Genomic DNA, 27483 nt, shown 5'->3' with positions numbered 1-27483 from the left:
AAATCATATCCTTTGTCAAGAAAAACATAAATATAAATTTGTTCTTGTCTGTTGTACCATGCTTAACAATGCCTTGAGCTACCAGCAGTTCCTGGACTATTTTGTCAACAGATAAAACATCAATGCTTCCATAAACTTTTTGCAATGTCTTTGGGCAATGTATATCAGTTTTTCTTCTCCCCAATTCTTCTTCTTAGTTTGTTCTGGAACTTCTTGGGGTTTCATCTGACTATTCACTCTATTCTCTTCTTTACAGGATAAACAAAGGCGCTGTGTGTGGGGGAAAAAGTTAAAAATGTACACACATTTAAAATTATTTAAAATAATTATAAATTACCGTAATATAATCCATAAGATAGGAAGTACATTTCCATTATATATACTCTTGGATGTTTTGCAAGTAGGCATCTCAGTCATACCCACTAATATTAAAACTGTAATTCTATAGGCCTAAGTCTTATATAATTTAATTAATAACTAAGAAAGAGTAATGTGCTAAATCTAGGCCTATATTAAGTTATTTCAATTGCAACTTACACTAAGTTAAAGTAACTTTGTAGAAGGAACAAATATGCATCTAAAAAAAGGATATAGGCCTCGTAATAGTAATAGTATAGTAGTGAAATCAGGTTTTTTTGTATTAGTCTATTTAAGTCTATTTTTAGATTCTAGATCCTAGATCTAGATTTCTAGATCAGTTAAGTAGATCTCTAAATCCCTAAAGATTAAAGAAGATTCCATTATTATTGGACACCGGTATAAACATTCTCCCACACTGGATACTTAGACAAATTTCTCAGAGTTAACCTTAGTACTTTATTATAATAAACAACAGCATAGACGTCACGACTTGTCTCTGGGTCTATCTATGTAGTTAACTGACTACATGTAAACATCAACTACACATCACGGAATACACAGTGAACACTCAAGGGACGTAACCATGATATACATAATACAAGGGACGTAACAATCATTAGCAAGACATAATGTAACAAGTTTAAGAGAGTCAGATTAACAGCTTGGATGAGGCAGGATAATCAAGGCTAGTAATTGGCGGTAAAATAATATTTCGGTTACCTACCCTAACAATAGTGGCCCTCAAATTGAAACAGAAACAGAAAGATGTTTATGTGACGTTGCAAGTTAACAATACACTATATTATGAATCTAAACTATATAATATTGGTTTTTAAGGTTTGTCTAGATAAAAATAGCGTGAACACAATCACCACAGTGTGACACCCTCATCAACCACACAGGATGACACCCCAATCTACCAAAACGGACGACACCTTCATGTCCCACACCATGAGACACCCAGAGTTTCTTCCAGGCAATTTTTTACCGCCCCCCCCCCCGAACGAAATGAAATTTATATAATTTATATAGAAAATATATACTTTTAACAGTGTCCGCCCCCCCCCCCCCGAAGAAAGTTTACCGCCCCCCCCCCCCCTTCCGAAAGTTTCAAGTGCCCCCCCGGAGAAAAAAGTCTGGAAGAAACACTGGTGACACCATCTACCACACCATGTGACACCCTCATCTATCACACCATGTGACACCATCATCTATCGCAAGGAGTAACACCCTCATCTACACACCGTGTGACACCATCTACCATACCATGTTACACCATCATGTACCACACCATGTGACACCCTCATCTACCACACCATGTGACACCCTCATCTACCACACCTTGTAACACCATCTACCACACCATGTGACACCCTAATCTACCACACCATGTGACACCCTAATCTACTCGACTAAGTGATCCCACAGGTTCACATGATCTTTGCGCAAGTTTATTTTATGTTAATCACTGTCAATTCTCTTTCGTCTCGATCTAATATCATTGCGCACTATTATGCACATTTTATTGGGCGTTCACTTGGTGTGCAATTCTTTTTTTTTACGAGATTCTATTCTATTATAAAAAGTTTAAGTAATTAAAAATGGATTACAAATATTGTCTATATCCTGAGTTGCCATCCTCAGTAGTTTTAGATTAGAATATTCGAGAAAGTTTAGGAGAGATCACTCCCGGTTTTTTTTTTTTTTTTTTTTTTTGCAAAGGGTAAAAACAAATGAACTGATGTTGTCATCAAAATAAGCGTAAAAAAATAACTATCATGGCAGTACGCATTAAATTCATGTTGTAAACAAACTTCCGTTAGATAGGTTTTAATACTTAAGCCTAGAATCTAGATCTATGTGTTTTAAAGAAACGAGTATTATGTAGTGTATATCCCACACAACTGGGTAAGTATTTCATTTGAATAACAACCTACTGGAATCAGACATATTTCACTATCAAGTTGAATTTTAAATATTTAATTTTTTTTTAAATGAGTTGAGATTACACACAGACCTAGAGTGGTAGACTAAGAATAGTTTAGAATCTATTTTTAAATCTATTTTAGTTCTCGATCTTCTTACTATTGCTATATTGTAGATGTAAATGCGTGAAATACTATAAGGTTTCTACTAGAATTGAATTAAATGTGTGCAGTACTATGCACCTTGCATATTTTATGACACTGATTGGTAAACCTATGTTTACATTTTAGTACATGATTTGCTAACTACGTTTTCTTCGAATATGGGTTGTTGATATGTATTACTTGTAAGTGTGTATAGACCAGCGTTTGTATACGGAGACGTGATTCAGAGGCGTAGCGACCCTTCCCGGCGACAGGGGACAAACTTTCGATTTGCACCCCCCTCCCCTCAAACTTTAGATTTACACCCCCTCCTCAAGATTTTGATTTCCACCCCCCCCCCTCAAGCTTTCATTTTTATTTTTTCAACCCATTTTGGCGCCCCCTAAGGTCGGTGCCCGGGGATATATGTCCCCCCCCCTCGCTACGCCACTGGTGTGATTTAAATAATATAAGTCCTGTAGGGTACGAGTGTCATCGTCGGAGACCAGTTTATTGTGATGTGGCTTCTTGACAGTAACATACGGGAATAAATGTAACCCCTCCCACCACAAACCAATCCCCCTTCTCTCTCTACACGGATCAACCCCACCCCGATCTTATCGATGAGACAAACCCAGCCACCCACCCCCACTCCCCCTGCTGACCAATCCCAGTAGCGTAGTGGGGGGGGACGACATATGTCCCCGGGCGCCGACCTTAGGAGGCGCCAAAATGGGTTGGAAATATCAATTGAAAGGTTGAGGGGGGTGCAAATCGAAAGTTTGTCCCCGGGCGCCGGGAAGGGTCGCTACGCCTCTGCAATCCTCATCCTTCACAACTTGTATCCTCGTCCTATTCTCATCCCTCACAACACGTGCCCTCCTCCTATTCCCACCACAAGCAAACCGCCGCACTCATCCCCCCTTCTTGACCAACCGCGACATGGGAACAGGGCATTCCCCGCCCCCCCCCGTCAATTACCCCCGGACATCCCCCCTCGTCATTACCCCCCGGAGTATTTACTCCCCTGTCAATTACCTCCCGCCCAGTAGGACATTATCCCCTTCCCGGACAGGATTAGACAGGCTAGGGCTAGGGTAAGTGCTAGGGCTAGGGTAAGTGCTAGGGCTAGGGTAAGTGCTAGGGCTAGGGTAAGTGCTAGGGCTAGGGTAAGTGCTAGGGCTAGGGTAAGTGCTAGGGCTAGGGTAAGTGCTAGGGCTAGGGTAAGTGCTAGGGCTAGGGTAAGTGCTAGGGCTAGGGTAAGTGCTAGGGCTAGGGTAAGTGCTAGGGCTAGGGTAAGTGCTAGGGCTAGGGTAAGTGCTAGGGCTAGGGTAAGTGCTAGGGCTAGGGTAAGTGCTAGGGCTAGGGTAAGTGCTAGGGCTAGGGTAAGTGCTAGGGCTAGGGTAAGTGCTAGGGTAAGTGCTAGGGCTAGGGTAAGTGCTAGGGCTAGGGTAAGTGCTAGGGCTAGGGTAAGTGCTAGGGCTAGGGTAAGTGCTAGGGCTAGGGTAAGTGCTAGGGCTAGGGTAAGTGCTAGGGCTAGGGTAAGTGCTAGGGCTAGGGTAAGTGCTAGGGCTAGGGTAAGTGCTAGGGCTAGGGTAAGTGCTAGGGCTAGGGTAAGTGCTAGGGCTAGGGTAAGTGCTAGGGTAAGTGCTAGGGTTAGGGTAAGTGCTAGGGTTAGGGTAAGTGCTAGGGTTAGGGTAAGTGCTAGGGGTAGGGTAAGTGCTAGGGTTAGGGTAAGTGCTAGGGTTAGGGTAAGTGCTAGGGTAAGTGCTAGGGTTAGGGTAAGTGCTAGAGCTAGGGTAAGTGCTAGTTTAGGGTTAGGCTGAAACCAATGTCTAGTAATCTCCGGGGGGGGGGGGTTAATGTCCTGTGGCCCACACCATGTACCATCTTCCTATTTTAACCACGAACGGACCAACACCCCCCCCCTCCCCGCTACACTAACGTCAACCATCTACCAAAATCGCGAAGATATTACAAATACATAAAATACCGAAAACGGGCATTTTTCACATTTTTGAGCCTTTTCTCTAGCGCCTATCCCCTTAAATAAGAACGCACTTGACAACTTTTGACACATCTATTTCACAGAGTGTCTCCTCTAGTGAACCAGCGGAAGGAAAATTAAATCCAGATTTTAAACAAGTCAACTTAAAATAAAATGGAACTTGTCAAAAACATCCTACAGTTTGGAGCGGACATCAACCAAACAGATCAGAATGGAAGGACGTGCCTTCATATTGCCGTCTCTAAGATGAAAGAGTTAAATAGTTTTGAAATAATTCCATCTAAAGTTTTACAACTCCACTCGACAGAAAAATATAAAAACAAATCGTTAAAAATATTGCATCTCTTACTGGAGCATGGACCAGGTGTAAACACAAGGGACGACTACAGGAGAACAGCTTTACATTACAGTGTGGAACACGAACAGTTAGAATGTACAAACATGCTGCTTAAGGCAGGGGCTGATGTTAATTTACTTGATGCCAACCACGAAACGCCTTTAATAATCGCGTCTCGTTTATATCTCAACTTTCATAATATGAAGTCTGGTGTCAGTAGAGAAGACATTTCTGTCTATAGTGTTGATTACTTGGCCAAATTAGTAGCCTCTCTCATCACCCCAGCTGCCCGTGTAAACATTGCTGACAGAGATGGCAACACAGCCTTACATTTTGTTGACCAGACGGACAACGTTCAACTAGTTGAACGTTTGCTTGTTGCGGGGGGCGATGTCAGCGTTGCAGCTAACAATAAAGTAGCAGTTCTGCATCTTGCTGCGAAAAACGGCTCCTGTGATATTATGGATATTCTTTTGAATGATCCGCACATTTCAGATGTCATTAACACAAGAATGACAACGATTCATGAAAAACCCACCAAACGTCTGAAGGGGCGTCATGTCCAAGAACATTTGGGTCACAGTCTGGAAGAGAAAATTTATTTTTTAGATCGCAATCACAGACGTTCACAAGTTTGTCTAAACAATGTGCCTGGTAAAACCGCCTTGATGGTTGCTTTAGAGTACAGCAACGAGCAGACAGCTTTGAAATTGTTGTCTCGTGCCCCTGACCTCAATGTCCACTCAGATGAAGACTACACAGCGTTGCACTTCGCTGCACACGGATCATGCACAAACGTAGTGCGGTATTTGTTACAAGCAGGCTGTAATGTAAACAAACAGACGGAAAAAGGACACACTCCTTTAATGCTAGCTGGAAATAAAAAAATCGCTCTATTGTTGTGCGACGCAGGTGCTGACCTGAATTTGGTGGATAAAAACGGCGATAAAGCTTTACACCTGGCGATATACAGAAGTCAAGCAGGCGTTGCTCAAGCTTTGATAAACAAAGGCGCTGTTATTGATGGAAACTTACCTGAACCTCTGCCGCCTCTGGTATTGGCTGCAGCTCTGAATGAGATCGCCATTGTCAAGATGTTACTTCAAGCTGGAGCTAACGTCAACGTCTTGTCTTCATCTGGAATATCTCCATTGATGGCAGCAGCAGCTTGTAATACCGGTGGGTACAATAACCCCGACGTATTTCAAGTCCTCCATGAACACGGAGCTGACTTTAACATGGCAGGCAAGAAAGGCAGGACAGCTCTGATGTATTTTATAAAACACGGCGATATGCTGGCTTATTTAGAAACACTGGTAGCTTTTGGTACCGACCTTGACGTCAAAGACCAGGACAACAAATCAGCCCTTGTCTACTGTTTGACGCACAAACACCAGCATTTTCAGGTTTATTATTCAGACAGGTTGCTTAAAGCTGGCGCTAATCCTGTTGTTGGGTCAGAGTATCGTTACCTGGTGGGGAAGCATGTAACGAATAGCGAGAGTACTGAAGCTGAGCTAATACTTGAGCGAATTCTCTTGGGCTGCTTTTTTAATTATCTTCAAATGCTGGTGTGCAACGGTATAGTATTAAAAGGTTTAAACCGTATGAATAGCAAGCGAGAAACAGAGAATAGGACAGCTTTGATGTTATCTCTAGAGTTTCACATTCATGATGTGACAAAATATCTTCTTGCCACTTGCTACATGACGGTAGACGATCTTAGAGGACTACGCCAGTTTTCCAAATCAGAAAGATATCTATACGCTGGAGAAGAGCTAAAAAAGGTCATATTAGCAGCGGCTTCCGAACCCTGGCCCCTGGTAAAACTTGCTTTTATAATGGTGTCGACAATGCTAGGAGAAAGCCCAGATAGAGATGAAAGACTCGCTCAGACCAGTTTACCACCTAAACTCAAAGAACTTCTGATGTTCCAATTTCCAATTTCATTTCTTCCTGTCAACGATTGGAGCAAGATTCCCTTGTGTTATGATCCTGTTGATTATGAAACCTTGCAACGGCCTCGACCGTTGATGTATCACTGGCCTATGGGCATTAATCTTGTTAGTTAAAATGGTGCTATTTTCAAAGCTTGATAAAAAAATTATACCATATTATATTACATCATCTGCCATCTTAAATCAAGCTACGCATCTATTCAACATCTCACAAAATACTGCAACAAAATTCAGACGTGTGGGCGGATCTAGTCATTGAGATTTAGCTGGTTTTGTTTTTGTCTAGGAAGGATATAGATAATATACATGGGGGGAGGGGGGGAGAATAGGGTTGGGTCACCATAATATTAATTATACAAATATAAATTAAAATTGTTTAGAACGAAACAACTTATATAAAATGCAAAAATTCTACAAATAAGCAATTATTTAACTTTTTATAAGCCTTCATGTTTTTTTATTCTTTATTTTGTAAATTATTCTATACCAGTCCCTAGATCCGCTTATACAATTGAAATTAGAAAACTGCAGAACAAAAAACTGACTTCAAACACAACATCTTTTTAATTTCAGCCATACATTTTATTTACATTTACCAGACATCATGATGTTTGACATCTCACTTGTTGAAGGCAGAAAGTTGAGCTAGAATGTTTACATTTTAAGCTTCATTAATTAAAAATGATAATTCTAAAACAGTTTTCATTGGTATAACATATAAAACATGTTTACATCTCTAGCTTTAGATTTGCTCAATGTTTAGCCTGTTGCTGTGTTACTGTTGTCTTGTTATAAACTGAATAATGTTTAATGTGAAGTTATTAGGATTATGTTGTGATTTTGCAATATGGTAATTTACTGAAGTTAACAGTTAATTTTGTATCACCAGCCTCCACACAGACGACTGCACATTTCAGTCCCCCCCCCCACAAACCCACACTTGAGTGCACATTTCAGTCCCCCCACAAACCCACACATGAGTGCACATTTCAGTCCCCCTCCCCACATTCATTCTCCACAAAAACAAATGCACATTTCAGTCTACACACACAAAACTGCACATTCAAGCCCCCCCCCCTTCCCACAAACAAATGCACATTTCAGTCCCCCCATAAGCCACTGTAATTCAATCCCTAAAACTTTCCCCACTCTGTGAATGAAGAGACCACCTACACCCCAGTCTGTAGACCTGGGCCCCACTGCTACCTGGGCAGGTACACATTGTGTACGAGTACCTGTACATGTTGCCCATCTCCTTCCTGTGTACCCAAATGACCTACTGAGACTTGTTTAAAACAGCCATGAGGATGTGACACTATAATGGTCAGCTTGTCCACATCTCTACGACTTTGGTACCTGTCACTTATATTTTCACGTAATTCATTATAGGCCAATGCCATTTCCTCGAGTTTTAACAGCCACTTGTAAATCATGAGTTGCACAACATAACCAACATCAGTCCCCTTTAATGGCCGCCACACCTACTATCCACCCATCAATGTTAATGACAGGACTTTTATCAGCATCATACCATAATCGACATCTAGACTGTCTCGCCTCACTGTCATCAAACACCACATATCTGGCTGTCATGACCTGAACCAACCATCAAATTTTGCTGAGCGTGTCCTAGTGGGCACTTTTAATACAAGGACACGTTCTATATGTGCCAAAACTATAAGGCATTTTTGGCGTGTACTCTATAACATTACACATCCTGTCCTCAGTGAGTTCTGTCCCCTAGTGCTGTAGCATGGATATGGGTCTTGTCTTTCGTACCTAGTATAAACTTTGGTCTTTCTGGAATAGTGAAGTTAACGGCTATCCTCACTGTTAAGTCAGATACAGCTTTTGTCAGTTTATCAATGTCGTTCTCCATAAAGCTAGAAGGAAAATGTTCAAATCGTAACTCAGTCAAAGGTATGAAACCTTAATGGCCAGGATTTTTCTTACATTTTACCAATTCGTGTGTGTGTAGATCAATTTCACCTTGACCTTCGGGGCTTTCTTGTACTTCATGGGTACCTGTACACAGGGCCGGCGCTACCTATAAGGCGAAATAGGCGATCGCCTAGGGCGCCATCTCTAGGGGGGCGCAAAATATTTAATCGCTTTTATCAAAAAAGTACCTAATAATTAATAACTTTTATAAGGGTATTGCGGCACCCAGGACGAACTATCAATTTTGCACCCCCACCCCAAAATCAAATCTATATAGGCCTATAGTTATTCGCGATAGTCAAAATGCAACCCCATCTCCCTAATTTGGAAAGGTCGTTGCGCTTTTTATCAGTCACTTAGCCTTTTTAATTTAGTGTCACATAATTATTGTAGAAACCGATTAAATAAGTTCGTTATTTAAATTTTGAACATTTCATATGGTTATCTAATTTTAAAAGGGCTTGTAAGTCTCGTTTTCTCTGACTTTGAATAAGAAATCGGTCGTGGTGTATAGAGTTTTGTAATGACGGGGTGTTCAAAGTATTGTACTTGTTTGGTAAGTTTTGATGAGTCGTTTAGATTTGGAAGCAACGACGGAAGGCAGTTGCTGATATGGTTTCGTAGGTATAAAGTATCGAAGTGTTAAAGTGTCATAATTTTTATTCGGCTGTTTTGTAGTTGAAGGTCTAGTGGAATCTAACTGAAAATAGAGAAATGAGAATCCAGGTGATGAGGTATCGTAGTTCTCGAGTCCGGGACTATTGATTCTTGTGGTATTAAGGTATCGAATTATATTGACTGTTAAAGTGTAGTAGTAGGTCCAGTGAAATCGTTGTTGATTGGGATTACCGTTTGAAGAGTATGGTGAAGTTAAACGAGTCGTAGTTCTGGAGCATCGAGTATCGTTATGTTTAGCTATCGAAGTTTGATATGTGTTGTAGAGTATATCGAGTAGTCGAGTTTATCGTAAGTTAGATGACTTCAATTCAGTACAGAACACACTACAAATAATTATCATTAAAAAAGTTTTACAAAAACCCACGTTTTCTGATTGAACTAAAAAGTAGAAAATAAATGCTATACATCACAATAATGCAAGCGATCACTCTACTATAAGCGATGAAAAACGTGGGGCGCCGAAGTAAAAGTTATATTACTATTGATTAGATAATACTATTGACTTATATTAGGGAGCTTGTAGAGAGTCAACAGTATTAGAAACTGTAAGAAAATCACGGCGCCCCACGTTTTTCCATCGCTTATAGTAGAGTGATCGCTTGCATTATTGTGATGTATAGCATTTATTTTCTACTTTTTAGTTCAATCAGAAAACGTGGGTTTTTTTAAAACTTTTTTAATGATAATTATTTTCTACTTTTTAGTCTTTGTCTGTTTGTTTGCATTAAAATCTTGCTATCGACTTTATCTTTCCGCATTCACTTTTTTTTTGGGTAAACGAAGACAACTAGTAAAAAACACGTGCCTTGAACCCGTGTCGAGTGGGTTAGCAATCGTGTGCCCAACCACTCGACCATATCGTCTCCCCCATACTGGCCACCAGTTGTTCCGGTTGTTTGTACACAAACACCGCGTGACCAAAACCTCAGTAAGCCAAACAAAAGAGGGAGAGTACCGAACCTTGTTTTCATCAAATTACAATGACTGGGTTATGTCCCCTTTTCCCACGTTTTTTGTACAAATATATAGTGGTCTAAAATGATCAATAAAATGTTTCCATGGATAAATTTAGTAATAATAACAATTGAATATTCTATTGTCATCGGAAACAAAGCTTCCCTGAAAATTTCAGCGCGCTAGCTAACTGGGAAGTGCCCGAAATTTCGATCGCAAGATTTGATTGGAGAACCAAACAAACAAACAAACAAACAAACAAACAAACATACGCGAAAGCAAGTTAAAGAAAACGTGGGAAAATAGGTAGGCGTTCTCTAGTTGAAAAATATTTTTTTTTTTAGGAATCTATATTAAAACTCATAAAGTATTATTATATAATATTAAATAGGATGGAGTTTATAACTAACCCTAAACTTTGTTTTTTTTTTTCAAATTATATATTTTTTTTTATTTTTGATCAATAATTCTAGCAATTAATGTGATTGTTTATCACGTAACGTAGGCTTGAGGTGTGAGTGCAGCCTAGACCAACGTCACAGTGTAAGACCATCATCTACCCCACCATGTGACACCATCTACCACAACGGGTGACACCATCTACCACACCATGTGACACCCTCATCTACCACAACGTGTGACACCCTCATCTACTACAACGGGTGACACCATCTACCCCCCATGTGACACCATCATCTACCACACCATGTGACACCATCATCTACCATACCATGTGATACCATCTACCACACCATGTGACACCATCAACTACTACAACGGGTGACATCATCTACCACATAGCGTGACACCATCATCTACCACACCGTGTGACACCACCATCTACCACACCATGTGACACCCTCATCTACCACACCATGTGGCACTATCTACCACACCGTGTGACACCATCTACCACACCATGTGACACCATCATCTACCACACCATGTGACACCATTATCTACAACATCGTGTGACACCATCTATCACACCGTGTGACACCATTATCTACCACACCGTGTGACACCATCTACCACACCATGTGACACCATCATCTACCACACCATGTGACACCATCTACCACACCATGTGACACCACCATCTACTACACCGTGTGACACCATCTACCACACCATGTGACACCACTATCTACCACACCGTGTGACTCCATTATCTACCATACCATGTGACATCATCATCTACCACACCGTGTAACACCACCTACTACACCGTGTGACACCATCACCTACCACACCGTGTGACACCATCTATCACACCATGTGACACCATCTACCACACCATGTGACACCATCTACAACACCATGTGACACCACCATCTACTACACCGTGTGACACCATCTACCACACCATGTGACACCATCATCTACCACACCGTGTGACACCATCTACCACCCCATATGACACCATCATCTACCACACCGTGTGACACCCTCATCTACCACATCATGTGGCACTATCTACCACACCGTGTGACACCATCTACAACACCATGTGACACCATCATCTACCACACCGTGTGACACCCTCATCTACCACATCATGTGGCACTATCTACCACACCGTGTGACACCATCTACAACACCATGTGACACCGTCATCTACCACACCGTGTAACACCATCTACCACACCGTGTGACACCATTATCTATCACATGTAATACCGTCATCTACCATACAATGTGACACCCTCATCTACCACAACATGTGACACCATCATCTACCACACCATGTGACAACACCATCTACCACACCATGTGACACCATCTACCACCCCATATGACACCATCTACCACACCTTGTAACACCATCTACCACACCATGTGACACCCTAATCTACTCGACTTAGTGATCCCACAGGTTCACATGATCTTTAAGGAAGTTTATTTTATGTTAAACACCGTCAATTCTATTTCCTTTCGATCTCAACATCTAGGAGTATTGGCGTAATGTTTTGTACAATAGCCAGCGAAACTGAAAGTACAATACTTTTACTGATTTACACATGCTAAGTAACCGCTTAGACCAATTACGAGATTTCCTGTATGAAAAACCAGCGAAACTGAAAGTAAAACACTTTTAGAAGTTTCACGTCTGACCGTTGGTCTAGGCTGCACTCACACCTCAAACCTACGTCACGTGATAAACATTCACATTATGTTATCTATTTGCTCTCATAATCTTCGGTGTTCCAATTCCATTGTTGAAGATTTCTGGGAATTGTTACGTCTATTGTTTCGGTTACTGCGAACAGTTTAAACTTTATAGTTTCGGTTTCTGCGAATCGCGTTAAACTTCAACTCTCACATTTGGTTACGTGGTATGTGTTTTTCCAAAAACACACGCAGTTTGTTGTTTTTTTTTTTTAAATTTAATTTTTTAAAGCGTATTCACAAACACAATGGATGTTTTATCAAAAGGAATTTAGCCAGCATTGCACATATTTGCATTCCCGTGTGTTTAAATCAGTGGCGTAGGCAGGGGGGGGTAGGGGGGAGTGGGTCAGAATCCCGCCCATAGACCCCTCGGTAGATACAAAAAGATTGAGCGGGGTGTGCAAAATCTAAAGTCTGAGGTGGGGGGGGGGGGTGCAAATGACAAGTTTGTCCTCGGGCCAGGGAGGGACGCTACGCCTCTGATATATAGGCCTACATTTATAATGCGGGAAAAAATTTGAACCCACCCCCCTCATGAGACGATCCTGGCTACGCCACTGGTTGAAATAGTCTAGTGTTGTCTTCAAATGTAAATTTATAGTTAACAAAACATGGGGACCAGTCTAACAGTACAGTACACCAACCATCCACCCACTGAAACCCTACATTTAACCGGAAGTCGCCAGTGTAAGCAAGAAGTGTAAAGCTATTTTGTCACTGACCTACATAAGAATGACTCACACTAGACGGAAGCGCTGTTTTTGTTTGGCCACTCCCTAGATCGTTCTTCTCTAGCTCACGTCAGACACTTGAGTGCAGTCAGGGAATGTGAAGGTCACTGTTTGACTGACCTTGTATCTTCAGTCATGTGATCAACTACTATAAATAGGCTGTTTTACATCACGGCCAAGTGTTGTTTCTTTATTTAAAGAAAATGATTGGTAGCTAATGTTACGCGTCATTTGGAGGTTAGGTTAGAATAGGGTAGAATAGTGTAGAACTTGGTGCGTGTGTGAGTTGAGTTCACCCGGTGTGTTTAGGTATTGTTATCCCAAGGTCGAATGCGTGTATACAAAGCGGAGTGAACGATTTATAGGGGGCTTGTTGGTAGCAGCTAGCTAATACGGCCTACTGTGTAATGGGTGAAGACTGTGAACAAATAAAGAATTGAACACTGCCTTGGATCGTGTTTTAAAATTAATGATGCCAGTCATAACAGTTAATTATGAGAGGCTCGTCTAGCATGGGGAAAGATGTAATTGAAATAGAAAAAAAAGTGGCATGTATTATTTTATCTTGCTCAGTTTTCTTCAAGTAATTTGTCAGCAGTTTGTTGACACAATAGTATAGATGTCCCTACATGAGCATATCAAGACCAGTGGCGGAACTAGAAAAAAAGGGCCACCCCGCAAAAAAAATTTTTTAGGCCCCCCTATATATATATATATATATATATATATATATATATATATATATATATATATATATATATATATATAATATATATATATATATATATATATATATATATATATATATACACAAAATACGAACATAGAATACTCATTACAGGCCTGTTCGGGTTTTAATTTTAAAAAAAGTTTTTTTTAATTAAAACAAATTACAACAACATGTCATGTGTGTAAGTGCATTTGTGTGTTCTGTGAAAATCGGTTTTATTTTATCTCTGCTATAAGACCTCTAAGCTTCTAGTCGGTCAAAAAAATATAAGCCATGAAAACTTTGTATAAGTAATGGTGTCTCGTGTTATGTTTATTTTTATTTTTTTTTAATTTATATTATTAATATTAATTACATTTCCTTTTTATACAGTGTCATTCTTTAAGTACTTTATAAAAAAATAATAATTCAGAGAAATAATTGCTTTTTAATTTGTTTAGTACAAATCTATTACAAGGAGCTTATGAGCACTCCTATTTGACTATTTAAAAAAAGGGAAATAAGTAATGGAAGTGGCGTGAACGTTTGCTTATCTTTGATAAGTTTGATTGTAGGAGAAAGAGGACTCGGCTTTCACAGTGGTTTAAAAACAAAGGGAAAGAGAATATACAATAGCGTGGGATGGTGTCTATAGAATAAAGATACTCCAACCGCAGCTACGGTAATCTTTTTTACAAAACAACCATCAAGTCAAAAATGCCCGAAAATTATTATTTTTATCAATAAAAAATTGATTATGGTCGGCTGTGGGCCCCTAAATGGCGTGGGCCCCCCCGCATTGCGGGGTCTGGCGGTACTATATTTCCGCCCCTGATCAAGACATAACGAGCTAAAATATAAACACGTCATCATAACAATACAGTAACACATCATGATAACAAATTAGCACATCTATACTACAATAGGGTTTATAAATAGGTCACCAACGACGTTTCGTTCTCGTACTTGACAGCTAGTATTTTCAAACCAAATATATATATATATATATATATATATATATATATATATATATATATATATATATATATATATATATATATATATTTATATTTATATATATATATATATATATATATATATATATATATATATATATATATATATATATATATATATATATGATTCATTCTGTAAAAAATAAACAAATGCAAAATTAACAAGTTATGCTAAACGTAGTTGCAATATTAGTTTAATATTAATTGCATCGGCCTACAGTACTAAATTTGATTCTAGTATTAGTACAATAGCAATAATTATAGAAATGTGGGTACATTTGATATTTTAAAATCTTGAAACGGGGCATAGAAACAAATAGCCGCCATATTTTTATTTTCAAAATGAGATCATGTTCACAGTACTTATTTTAGTTCGTAAATTTATATATCTACCTGGCTAACGAGATTTCGAACCATAAGCGAGAGAAACAGAGACTTACAAGCCCTATTCACCAAAGCAATATGTAAATACTAACACTGAGGTCACCAGCAAACAGAGCCTGTGGGACTCGGCAGAAGTGAGATGTAGCCAAGACTCTCACCAGATGTAAACAAATGGTGTAGTGGACCATCCCTGACTCTAGAATAGCCCAGTGAGTTACCGGCATTTTGACTAGTTAGAGAACTACTGTCATGTTGACCACCTAGGGAACTAGTGACTTGCGGACCAGCTAGGGAACTACTCGCATGTTGACTAGCTAGGGAACTTTTGTCGTGCTGACTAGCTAGGGAACTATTGGCTTTTGGACCAGCTAGGGAACTACTGTTATGTTGACAGGCTAGGGAACTATTGGCTTTTGGACCAGCTAGGGAACTACTGTTATGTTGACAGGCTAGGGAACTATTGGCTTTTGGACCAGCTAGGGAACTACTGTTATGTTGACAGGCTAGGGAACTATTGGCTTTTGGACCAGCTAGGGAACTACTGTTATGTTGACAGGCTAGGGAACTATTGGCTTTTGGACCAGCTAGGAAACTACTGTTATGTTGACAGGCTAGGGAACTATTGGCTTTTGGACCAGCTAGGGAACTACTGTTATGTTGACAGGCTAGGGAACTACTGGCATGTTGACAAGATCCAGAGGTCACTGAGTTTATTCCTAACGAATGCCGGGAGTGTGTGAGACTGCAGGATGACTCATCATCCTCGCTACTGGAACTCAGACTTTGTCTTGATCGTGTGGGGAGCATGATTCTATCGCCGGGGAGAGGCTGGTGTGGTGTGCTATAAAGTGGTGTCGTCATGGCTATAGTTGTGTAGGTTATCACGTGACCAGTGATATTGTTACAGGGGAGATGTTGTTTCAGCCTGCTATTGCTGTAGCCCCGCCCCTCAGTATCAGACTGTGAAGTTCCTGGTCGGGAAGGAAGCGACCTTGATGGGTACAGTGGCGGCTTGATGTCTACAAGTGGTGCTACATGACTATGTGCGGAGCTGCAAGGTGGTGCCGTGTCACGTGTCTGGTCACGTGGTGTATCACGTGAGTTCATGTAATCGTTATTTGCCTCTTGAAAGTTGATTCCACTTTGTCGTGTGTAGGAATGTTTTCTATTGACTTTTGTTCTCGCTGAAAGAAAACAAATTTTAACTATATGTGACACATGCTTTGGTTGTTGCTGAAACCAATACTAAATGTGACTGTCAGTGGCGTAGGCAGGGGGGGTCATAACACCCCCCCCCCATAGACCCCTCGGTATATATATAAAAAGTATGAGGGGGGTGCAAATCGAAATTTTGAGGGGGGGGGGGTATAAATTGAAAGTTTTTTGGGGGGTGGGGTGCAAATCGACAGTTCGACGGGGGGGGGGGGGGGGTGCAAATAGAAAGTTTGTCCCCGTGTAAAAATTGGACCCCCCTTGAGACGATCCTGGCTACGCCACTGGTTACTGTCCCCAGCCTAAGGACGGGTGATAGATACCCGCTCTAGTCTATGTCCATATCAGACCGTAACATCATCCTCACAGATAAACTGTACTTTACTTTTTCATCCGATCATAAAACATGATTACATTTTTAAAATTTAGTGGCGTAGGCAGGGGGGGGGGGTTAGGGGGGGTGGCATAACCCCCCCCCCCCATAGACCCCTCGGTATATATATAAAAAGTATGAGGGGGTGGAAATCGAAAGGTTGAGGGGGGTGGGTGCAAATCGAAAGTTTGAGAGGGGGATGCAAATTGAAAGTTTGTCCCCGGGTAAAAATTGGACCCCTCCCCCCTTCCCTTGAGACAATCCTGGCTACGCCACTGTTAAAATCTGATGAAGAACAAAGTACTGGAAAAGTTAATAGATTTGTAAACGTTTGTATCTGTAGTAGGCTATATTCATAGCTTATAAAAAACTATCTGATCTAACAGGAAAATGTTTGTATTGTCATTCTTGTGTGTTTGCGTGTGCAGGTGTGTGTGTGTGCTTAAATGTATATGTCAGTGTGTGTGAGAGAATGTTTAAATGTGTGTGTGCTTAAATGTGTGAGAGAGGGTTTGTGTATATTGAGGTGCTAATGTGTCATGTGTGTGTATTGATGTGTGTATGTGTGTGTATTGATGTGTGTGTATTGATGTGTGTAAGTGTGAGAAGATAAAAAAAACAACATTACATCTATACACATTAAACACGACGACGACAGCAACTCCGTTAACTATGACAACCAGACAGACGACAACGTAGATGATGATGTAGACGTCCTTATCTCTAGTGAGTTCACGGCTAGAGAACTTCTCGGGATCTGTGGAGGTAGACACGGTCTGGTGAATCTGTAGGGGGTGGGGCGGCAGGGTGGAAGGGCCACTTTACGTCATGCAGCGTGTAAATAGATTCTGCGGCACTTGATGTTGGAGTTGTCTGTGTGATGTAGTTGGAGTGTGTATATTGGTAATTTGCATGTGGGTGGTGGTAATTTGCGTGTGGGTGGTGGTAATTTGCGTGTGGGTGGTGGTAATTTGCGAGTGTATAAAGTGGTAAGTTGCGTGTATGTGATAGTAATTTGGGTGTGGGTGGTGATAATTTGCGTGTAGGTGGTGGTAAGTTGCGTGTGGGTGGTGGTAATTTGAGTGTGGGTGGAGGTAATTTGCGTGTGGGTGGTGGTGGTGGTGATTTGCGTATGGGTGGTGGTAATTTGCTAGTGGGTGGTAGTAATTTGCGTGTGGGTGGAGGTAATTTGCGGGTGTGAGAAGTGCGCGCACGTGAATATGTGAATACGACTAAGTTAAATAAATAGATCACGTGAAATTGGATTAAAGCAGATGAAATAAATTTCTATACATTATGAGAAGCTAATGAACTCACGTGTAGGCTCTAGCAGGATGGTAAAGTTGATGGCGTGTTGGTGGTTGTGGTGGCCGATAAAAACCGTCAGCTCACCATAGTCCGACTCGGACGTGTTTCTCAGAGTGATAAAAAATGTGAATGTGAGTTCCGCGAGCTCGCCCCTTCTCCACGTGACGCAAACCCTCCCGTCCTCACCACACCCGAGGGTGGGGTACCGGGTGCCGTTGATGACGACGTAAAAGTCATAGAACATGTTGACCAGCATTGACCTGACACACGTGTCAAAGGTCAACTGGCTGCCAGGTGTGGTCTGGAACTTCCGGGTGTGCTGGTCAGGTGAGCAGAGCTGTAAATATTCTAAAAATTAAAAACGTTGAAATAGGACGCGTGACCGTTTTGTTACACTTACATTGGGTATCTATCTACCTTATAAGGTCAAGCGACTGGAGATTACGGGAGTGTCTTAAACACAAACGTTCAACACCTAAATATTGCGAAATGCTGTCAGTGCTGTCTTTCATAGCTCCTTCTATGTCAACGAGGTGAGACAATCATCAAAAAACCAAGTCAAAAGCCACCGGCATCATCGCCCACATGCAACAAGGTGGAACGCGAAGAGACCATGCTAGTTGCGATCCTTATAAGGGGGACAATGGAGATGACGGGAGTGTACAAAGGATAAACAGATAGGTGACGTTACCACCATATTTCGCAAAGAAATCAAAGAAACCGAAAGCAGTAGAACAATCGCGTGCCTTGACTGGACCACATGTTAAATACCGACAAACTTTGAATTATATTTTAGTTTCGTCCATTGCGAATTGCGTGAAAAAAAAAGTTGTTTACTATATTCGCTGGATTAATTAATTCTATTGTGATTGTGGTACAAGTGTACCAAAATTTATAATTTATTTTTTTTGTTGTTGTTGTAAACTTGCCCCTGTGATTTCCCTATATATGGACAAATATATGGGTTACAAATAATTGGTTGCATCGTGTGTTTTATTTTATCCTATTGTATGTAACTAAGAATATTAATGAGAAACTTAAACAGTCGTATATAATAACACATTTTAGATATTAAACATGTCTGTAATTGTAGTTTTTTGTTTTATAAAACTTGTCGGCATTTTGTCTTCTCGGCCTTTTGGATGTCGGCCTTTTGGCAGTCGGCCTTTTGTCTTGTCGGCCTTTTGTCTTGTCGGCCTTTTGGCAGTCGGCCTTTTGTCTTGTCGGCCTTTTGTCTTGTCGGCCTTTTGTCTTGTCGGCCTTTTGGATGTCGGCCTTTTGTCTTGTCGGCCTTTTGTCCATGTCGGCCTTTTGTCCATGTCGGCCTTTTGTCCATGTCGGCCTTTCGTCCGGATCCCCTATCTACCAGGCTACTATCTACCTATAAGGGCTGTCCACTGCTCATGTAATTACAGCAGGTAGATGTGTCTTACATTTGTACCCCTCCCTTACCTTCTGAAGGTTCCAGTGAAAATGTGAACGTGTAGTTCAGTTCTGGCAGGTACACGAGCCACGTCTGGAAATCTCTTGGCTCCAGCTTTAGCCACTGGACCGTGACGTAGGGGTGTCCGTCCAGAAACTGACCCCTGTTGTAGCTGACCACTACCCTGCTGGAGCTGGGGGTGGGGCTGGGGGTGGTGCTCGTATTGCCGACCTTGACCGTGTGCGTTTCTCCATTGATGACCGCAAGTGTCAGATTTTCTGGCACTGTCCACATACAGAGATGGACAGTGAGGCTGGAGCCGACTTTTGACAGGACTGTCTGCTGGCTCGAGACACACTCTAGAGATTGATACAGCGGAAAGTTGACTATAGTCATTACACAACAATAATAGTTTGAATTAACCACAAGTTGTTTTTTTCAACTTTTTTCTAAAACAAATATGTTTCGCTTAGAGAAACGTATGGAAGTCTTATCAATTCCTAAAATAGATATATTTTCCTTAGAGAAACTTATGGATATCTGAGCAATTCCTAAAATAGATATATTTTCCTTAGAGAAACGTATGAATATCTGAGCAATTCCTAAAATAGATATGTTTTCCTTAGAGAAACGTATGGATATCTGAGCAATTCCTAAAAAAGATATATTTTCCTTAGAGAAACGGATGGCCACGTCTAATCTTCAGCTGAGAGTTTGTGAGATTTTTATTTAATAGCCCAGCTGTTGAAAAATCAGCTGTTCAGTAAAATCAATATCAACTTCATTTCTAAATATAGCTCATAGTTACGTTATGCCTTTGTGGTTTGTTAATTGTTTTTTCACTCTTCACCTAGCGATACTTTAAAACCAATTCCCAGTCACCTATCAACATGACCCAGTTGCCTAACTAAATTACCCGGCTACCTATTTACATGACCTACTTACCTATCTAAATGACAGTTACCTAATCACATGCCCCAGTTACCTAATACATGACCCAGTTACCTAACTATAGGACACAGTTACCTACCTAAAATAAAAACTGCGTTCTTCAATTTTTAATTTAAAATTGTGTCTAAAAATGTTACAGCTTCAGATTTTTAAAACTGGCTTCCTATAACAACAAACCACAGAACGAGTTTCCCAACCTACCTTTGTTAGCCCACGCCAAGTTAAACGTAATCCTAGTGCTCTCCCCTCCTCTAACAGACGTAGTGTTCTCCCCTTCTTTGACGAACCTAGTGCCTTCCCCTGCTGCCCAAACTTCCAATGTGTATTCTCTCATGTCAGCTGGAACAGGCTCTCGTATGACGAGACTGATGTTGCTGTACAACTCTGACGACAGACGCCGGACGACGGCTGTATATTTACGTGCGTCTGTGCCGGACACGACAATCTGCTCACCGTTTAAGGTCATGAGATTATCGGATGGGGAGAAATTAATCAGGCAAAAACTAATCATCAGCGACTGACCATCAAAGAAGGGAATAATTTCGGATGTGTTTAATGAGCTGCAGAGCTGAGGGGGGCCTGCATGTAGTAGAAAAAATGTGTATATTTAAGAATATCATAAACAGATCTATGTATACATATGTATATATATATATATATATATATATATATATATATATATATATATTTATATATATATATATATGTATATATATGTTTATATATGTTTATATATGTTTATATATGTTTATATATATACATATATTAAACACCTACTATATATGATTAGATCATTTTTGCCTTTTTCCAACACCATTCATACACATCTAAAAACTGCTCAATTCTAATTATATTATTAACTTGAAACGTTATCCACGAATAGAACATAGTTTCAAACGTCGAAGCAAACAGGACCTACATTTTGCCATCACTAGGTCTTCACCCTTTACACGAAGACCTTGTGGTGTATCAACTTGACATTCGTATGTGCCCATCAGCTGACAGGAAGTTTGTCTGTCTAACCGGATCTGAGACACGCCCTCCTCGTGATTGGCCACTACGCTCCGCGACAAAACCTCCAAGGAAAATTTTCTGTACAAGACCATGTTCCTGCCATAGCCTGGAGCTGAGCACGTGATACCCGTGTTTGATCCACTAGTGTCTATGGTCAGGTTGATGTTGTACAGATCTAAAAAACAAGTTTCAGAAATCAGATCTTTTTTTTAATAGTTTAAGGCAAAGGAATGTAAGGAGTTGATTGGTCGTTTACCAGATGTACGCCTTTATTACCACTCAAGGCGTCATCGTAGTCGAGTCGGTATAGCTCATGGTTGCTAAACCGAAAAGTCTCGAGTTCGAACCCTCGGGCAGATTAGGCTCGAAACCCGGCGACAGCCACTCTTCTAGGATAGATAACTCCAAAATCAAACAACAGCTGCTTTGTAGTTGGTAGGACAAAGACTACGGGAGAAAATCCAAAAAGATAAGCAGGGTGAAATCGAAGTCAACGGCCCAAATGACACATAACCAGTTGACACGTATACTTAATTCTGTTGGAGGAAATTTTTTCCAACCCTTAAATTAAGAACGCAGAAGAGGAAGAATTACCACATGGACAGATAAACTGCGTTGGAAAATTCTACTGATGTTGCACAATGCACATTTAAACGTTTAAATAAGTAAAAGAAAAACCTACAGTTATGGTTCTTGGAAATACTGCGGCGGCTTTAAACTATTATTAGAAATTTGTTGAAGTCAATTCACGAATTCTATCTACGCAAACAAGGTATTTAAGTTGTAGTCAGCATTTAAAAAAGGAGGAGGGGGGGGGGCGGTGAGGCGTTACTACCACAATGTGTTTTACATGAAAATGTTGTCAAGTGAAGAGTATTTAAACCATTGTTTAGTATTTTATAAGAAAAATTACCCGCACTATTATTTTTTCTACACGATTTCCCAGCACGGTCAATAAATGTATTACTAACTACTAGGAATTGTATGCAGGGTTTCTTAAAAAAGGAAGATAAATATGTTTCATCTGCCTGTTCGTGTTCTTTATCATAGTGGACCTATTTCTTTAGAATAGAAGATTTCAGGGGCGGAGTGGGGGGGGGGGGGCGGGGGTGCGGATCGCACCGGGTGACACCATTTAGGGGGGTGACACCAAGGCAAAAAATAGCAAAATATATAGAGAAAATCTTGAGAGGGGGTGCAAATCGAGAGAGTTAGAGGGGGGGGGGTGCAAATCGAAAACTTGAGAGAGGGGTGCAAATTGAAAACTTGAAAGTTTGTACCCGGGAAGGATCGCTACGCCTCTGGGGGGGGGGGGGGGGTGACACCATTAAGTGCCGCACCGGGTGACACCCGACCTCGCTACGCCACTGGTAGGAATATTTCTTTAGAATAGTTGGAGTATTTCTTTAAAACAGTGGGCCTATTTTTATTTAGAATGTTGGCCATTCCTGACCAACTCTCACTCTTTGACCACCCCTCCCACCTACCTTCTGGCCTCCTAATGTGTATCACGTAGCTCAGGCTTCTAGAGGGCGTGTCTAGCAGGACAATATCCAGCTTCCGGTACTGTGTGAGAGAGGTCAGCGTGATCCTGGCCTTAGCCAGCCAGCTATACATGTCCTTCCTGTGCCAGTCAAACCTGTAGGACATGTCCTCCATCTCCCGATTGAAGATCAGGCCAGCGATCCTTAGCTTGGGGTAGAGGTCACTGACCGTATCGGTCAGTACACAGATGGTGACAGTTTGACGTGTGCCTGGCTCAAGGAAGATCACTTTGCTCTTGTCTTCATTAGGGCAGAGTTGGGGTAGATCTGTGAGAGATGAGGGCAGATCTGTTAGAGATGAGGGCAGATCTGTGAGAGATGAAGGCAGATCTGTGAGACATGAGGGCAGATCTTTGAGACATGAGGGCAGATCTGTAAGAGCTGGGGCAGATATGTCAGAGATGAGGGCAGATCTGTGAGATATGAGGGCAGATCTGTGACGGATGAAGGCAGAGATGAGGGCAGATCTGTGAGAGAAGAGGGCAGATCTGTGAGAGATGAAGGCAGATCTGTGAGACATGAGGGCAGATGTTTGAGACATGAGGGCAGATCTGTAAGAGCTGGGGCAGATATGTCAGAGATGAGGGCAGATCTGTGAGATATGAGGGCAGATCTGTGAGGGATGAAGGCAGAGATGAGGGCAGATCTGTGAGAGAAGAGGGCAGATCTGTGAGGAGGGCAGAGCTGGGGCGGGTCTTTAAGAGATGAGGGCAGAGCTGGGGTAGGTCTTTGAGAGATGAGGGCAGATCTGTGAGAGATGAGGGCAGATCTTTGAGACATGAGGGCAGATCTTTGAGACATGAGGGCAGATCTGTAAGAGCTGGGGCAGATATGTCAGAGATGAGGGCAGATCTGTGAGATATGAGGGCAGATCTGTGAGGGATGAAGGCAGAGATGAGGGCAGATCTGTGAGAGAAGAGGGCAGATCTGTGAGGAGGGCAGAGCTGGGGCGGGTCTTTAAGAGATGAGGGCAGAGCTGGGGTAGGTCTTTGAGAGATGAGGGCAGATCTGTGAGAGATGAGGGCAGATCTTTGAGACATGAGGGCAGATCTTTGAGACATGAGGGCAGATCTGTAAGAGCTGGGGCAGATATGTCAGAGATGAGGGCAGATCTGTGAGATATGAGGGCAGATCTGTGAGGGATGAAGGCAGAGATGAGGGCAGATCTGTGAGATATGAGGGCAGGTCTTAAGAGATGAGGGCAGAGCTGGGGCAGGTCTTAAGAGATGAAGGCAGAGCGGAGGCAGGTCTATGAGAAAGTGGGGGCATAATAATACAAGCGTGACATTAAAGTAATTGAGAAAAGTTTCGGTGTAGCTTTTTACTCTTTGATTACGTTTACGTGAATGTTTAAATCCACGCAATAATGAAGTACATTAAAAACGATTGGCTGAAATATATTGTACTTTTTCCGTCAAATAATAGTATTAGTATGCAACTAGTTGTGTTAATGTTTATTATTTGTCTTTCTTACAATAACTGACGCTGTAGATTTTTTTAAGAAGCAGCTACATTGTATTTTATTAAATTGAAATTAATTCAACACATACCTGAGTAGCAAATGTGTATCAGACACGTAATCAACACCAAGCAGGTTAGGTTCATGGCCTAAATCTCCACAAAAACTACACCACCAGCCTTCAATGTGTTGTAAATAGAGAAGTAAATAAAAGAAATGCTTGGTAGAAATCCTCAAGTAGCGCGAAGATGTAAACAGAAACATATGACCTACTTTTCTCAACTTTCCGAGAAATACAACTTTTCTTACAAAAGATTCGAATTTTTTTTTAGGTTAGCCGATTAGAGTAGAGCAAGTTTGTTTGGTCTGGTTTAGTGGTTCTTAACCTTTTTTTGGAGGTACCGAACCCCATCATATTCATTTGCGCATTTACCGAACCCTTCTTAATAAAACGTAAATAAAATATGATTTTTGTTTTCAATTGCTTAACTTTTGTATACATTTTACTGGTGAACAAAAAATTGTACATCATCACTGTGTTCAAAGAACTGTCAGTAAAAAAAAATGATTCCTTCGTGATTATTTGTTCCAGGTTTAGTTTATCATTTTTCCTAGTACGTCTAGGTTTAAAAAAAAACTCAATAGAGAATCTGGATACAACCTAACCCCTTCAGGACCATAAGGATTTCGCGCATAATTTTCAATATCTCAGCACCCATCTAGTAGTAAAATGAGACGTAGAATTCAAAACTGTTAATGTTTTGCCAATATCTTTAATAGTTTTTTAGATAAAGCATTGGACATATGTTTCCCCATGGCCCGGAAGGGAGCAAATATCGATAATAGGTTACGTTATGAATTAAATCAATATTTTTATTTCAAAATTGGTCAAATGTTGACGGTTTTTCTGGTACATACGAAATTGAAAATATGCCCTTCATGAGTGTATCGTTATCTAAGAATGGAGCTTCTGTAGGCGGTTATGTGATGTTATGCAACATACATGAACAAATATTGTCCTTTCTGTTGTCAATGAAGGATATAACTTTAAGAGCATAGGACGTGACAAACTCAACTGACAGCTCAGAGAAACTCGTGGAATGTCTGAGCTACTGTGACAGAACTACACTAACAACACACAGAGCATACGACCTTAGGGACCACGAGACGATAGCGACGAGACCCTTTAAAGAGAAATAACTCAAACAAACACATTTTCACTAAGCTAAACGACACCCCACTGTAACTACATTTCCTCCCCCCCCTCCAAAAAAACAACAGTAGACACAATACCTCACACAGTTCACCACAAGAAGTAGCAGAGTCAAGCCATTCATCCCACTGTAACTACATTTCCTCCCCCCCCCCCTCCATTTTCTAAACTGTTCAAATTGTGCCGCATTTTACTATTAACGAAATTACGATCTTTACAATTACCTATCCCCCTCCCCTCGTTGTTTTTTTTTTTAATTTATTTATTTTAATTTTTTATTTTTGGTAAATATTGCTCTTGACACAAGCTGATAATGATGTTCAAAACTAAAGGACACACCATCAAATTATGTTGTCTAACTATAAATCAGTGTTTCTTCCAGACTTTTTTCTCGGGGTCGGGGCTATTGAAATTTTCGGGGGGTGGGGACGAACTAAAATTTTAGAGGGAGGGGCGGACACTGTCGAGAGTATATATTTTCTTTATGAATTCCATTTCGTTCAGATGGGGGGGGGGGGGGTGATAGACTTTCTACGGGGAGGGGGGGGGGGGGGGGCTCGCCATCACCCTCCCTTCACTTCCCCGAAGAGATGCCTCTAAGAAACTCTGCTCTAAATGCTATCACCTTTGTTAGGGAAACCAGCCAACAAATAAGGTGGACGAGCAGAAAGCTAAAGTTATCTCCCTTTTATTTCATCATTTGTTAACATAAAATTCAACTCTCTTTACTTGGCAGATGCATGCGCTTACTATTTTCTTTTTTTTTCAATGTTTTGAAAATATTTGTCGAATAGAATAGAGGAAGTATTTCTAAATATAGCCGTGCATGATGGCTTGTGTATAAAATCCATACTAGTTACTTCTCGTTGAAACTCCAGTTTCACTTTCATTTTAGATGCTTTGACCCCCCAAGAGAGATAAACCATTAAATATGGAACCACTAAGGATGCCAGATTTGTCCTTCCTTTGTTTTTCGTTGTCTACATTTAGAGTTTCTTTTGAAATACCAGATTTACTTATTTTCACAACAAACATGGCGGCCTTCATGGAAGACTATGTAGCTCATTCAAATGTTCAAAGTAGTTTAAAGCATAATGTTATGCCGTCTTTAGCTTTAAAGTTAATTCTGTTTGCTATTTGTATAGGATAAGTTTGACAGCTTTTCTAATTTGAGTATACAATAAATGTATCTAGATCTCCCGATCAGAGGCGTAGCGAGGGGGGGGGGGACATATGTCCCCGGGCGCCGACCTTAGGGGGGCGCCAAATTGAAAGTTTGAGGGGGGGGTGCAAATGAAAAGTTCGAGGGGGGGTGCAAATCGAAAGTTTGTCCCCGGGCGCCGGGAGGGGTCGCTACGCCTCTGCTCCCGATAAACTAGATTTAAGATGTCGGAGGTATTAGTTCAAAGAAAAACAAGTATTAAAACTCAATAAATAATTAAGTTTCTTTATTAAACAATTTTAGGAATTAGTTCAAAGAAAAACAATTGTAAAACAATAAATAATTGAGTTTCTTTATTAAACAATTTTAAGAATTAGTTCAAAGAAAAACAAGTATTAAACACAATAAATAATTGAGTTTGTTTATTAAACAATTTTAGTCCTTAAATATTTGATATAAATCTTTCTTTCTAGGCAATGGAGTTGATTAAATTACTATACAATTTAA

The 27483-nt window shown here is 40.8% G+C and overlaps 2 protein-coding genes across 3 annotated transcripts; one reads left to right on the top strand and one right to left on the bottom strand.

Annotated features, from left to right (window-relative positions):
* The first annotated feature begins 1841 nt into the window (after positions 1-1841).
* On the top strand, positions 1842-7032 carry LOC131955724 (serine/threonine-protein phosphatase 6 regulatory ankyrin repeat subunit B). Of its 2 annotated transcripts, none has more exons than XM_059319954.1 (2): positions 1842-1900; positions 4521-7032. In XM_059319954.1, the coding sequence occupies exon 2, from the start codon at positions 4591-4593 to the stop codon at positions 6844-6846; it is 2256 nt and encodes a 751-aa protein (XP_059175937.1). In that variant the 5' UTR covers positions 1842-1900; positions 4521-4590; the 3' UTR covers positions 6847-7032. The 2 variants fall into 2 exon arrangements, with proteins under 2 accessions (XP_059175937.1, XP_059175936.1); XM_059319953.1 differs by lacking the exon at positions 1842-1900 and adding an exon at positions 2162-2268.
* Positions 7033-15416: 8384 nt separating this feature from the next.
* LOC131955726 (uncharacterized) lies at positions 15417-24768 on the bottom strand. The gene is made up of 8 exons (XM_059319955.1): positions 24693-24768; positions 23086-23409; positions 21504-21773; positions 20786-21163; positions 19663-19992; positions 18220-18558; positions 17531-17659; positions 15417-16501 (listed from the first exon to the last, which is right to left on the bottom strand). The coding sequence occupies exons 1-8, from the start codon at positions 24745-24747 to the stop codon at positions 15417-15419; spliced, it is 2910 nt and encodes a 969-aa protein (XP_059175938.1). The 5' UTR covers positions 24748-24768.
* Between the last annotated feature and the right edge of the window lie 2715 nt (positions 24769-27483).

Source organism: Physella acuta, unplaced genomic scaffold, assembly GCF_028476545.2.
Source record: "Physella acuta isolate Inbredline_101_S28 unplaced genomic scaffold, ASM2847654v3 ptg001098l, whole genome shotgun sequence".
Lineage (NCBI taxonomy): Eukaryota > Metazoa > Mollusca > Gastropoda > Physidae > Physella > Physella acuta.
The sequence above is the reverse complement of the archived record's forward strand: the minus strand, read 5'-3'. Positions and strand labels throughout refer to the sequence as shown.

Coding starts and splice junctions, on each gene's coding strand:
- LOC131955724 (XM_059319954.1), top strand. CDS start 4,591: ATGGAACTTGTCAAAAACATCCTACAGTTTGGAGCGGACATCAACCAA.
- LOC131955726 (XM_059319955.1), bottom strand. CDS start 24,747: ATGAACCTAACCTGCTTGGTGTTGATTACGTGTCTGATACACATTTGC. Junction 21,164..21,503: donor AGACCTAGTGATGGCAAAAT/GTAGGTCCTGTT, acceptor TACTACATGCAG/GCCCCCCTCAGCTCTGCAGC. Junction 17,660..18,219: donor CATCCTGCTAGAGCCTACAC/GTGAGTTCATTA, acceptor CTACCTCCACAG/ATCCCGAGAAGTTCTCTAGC.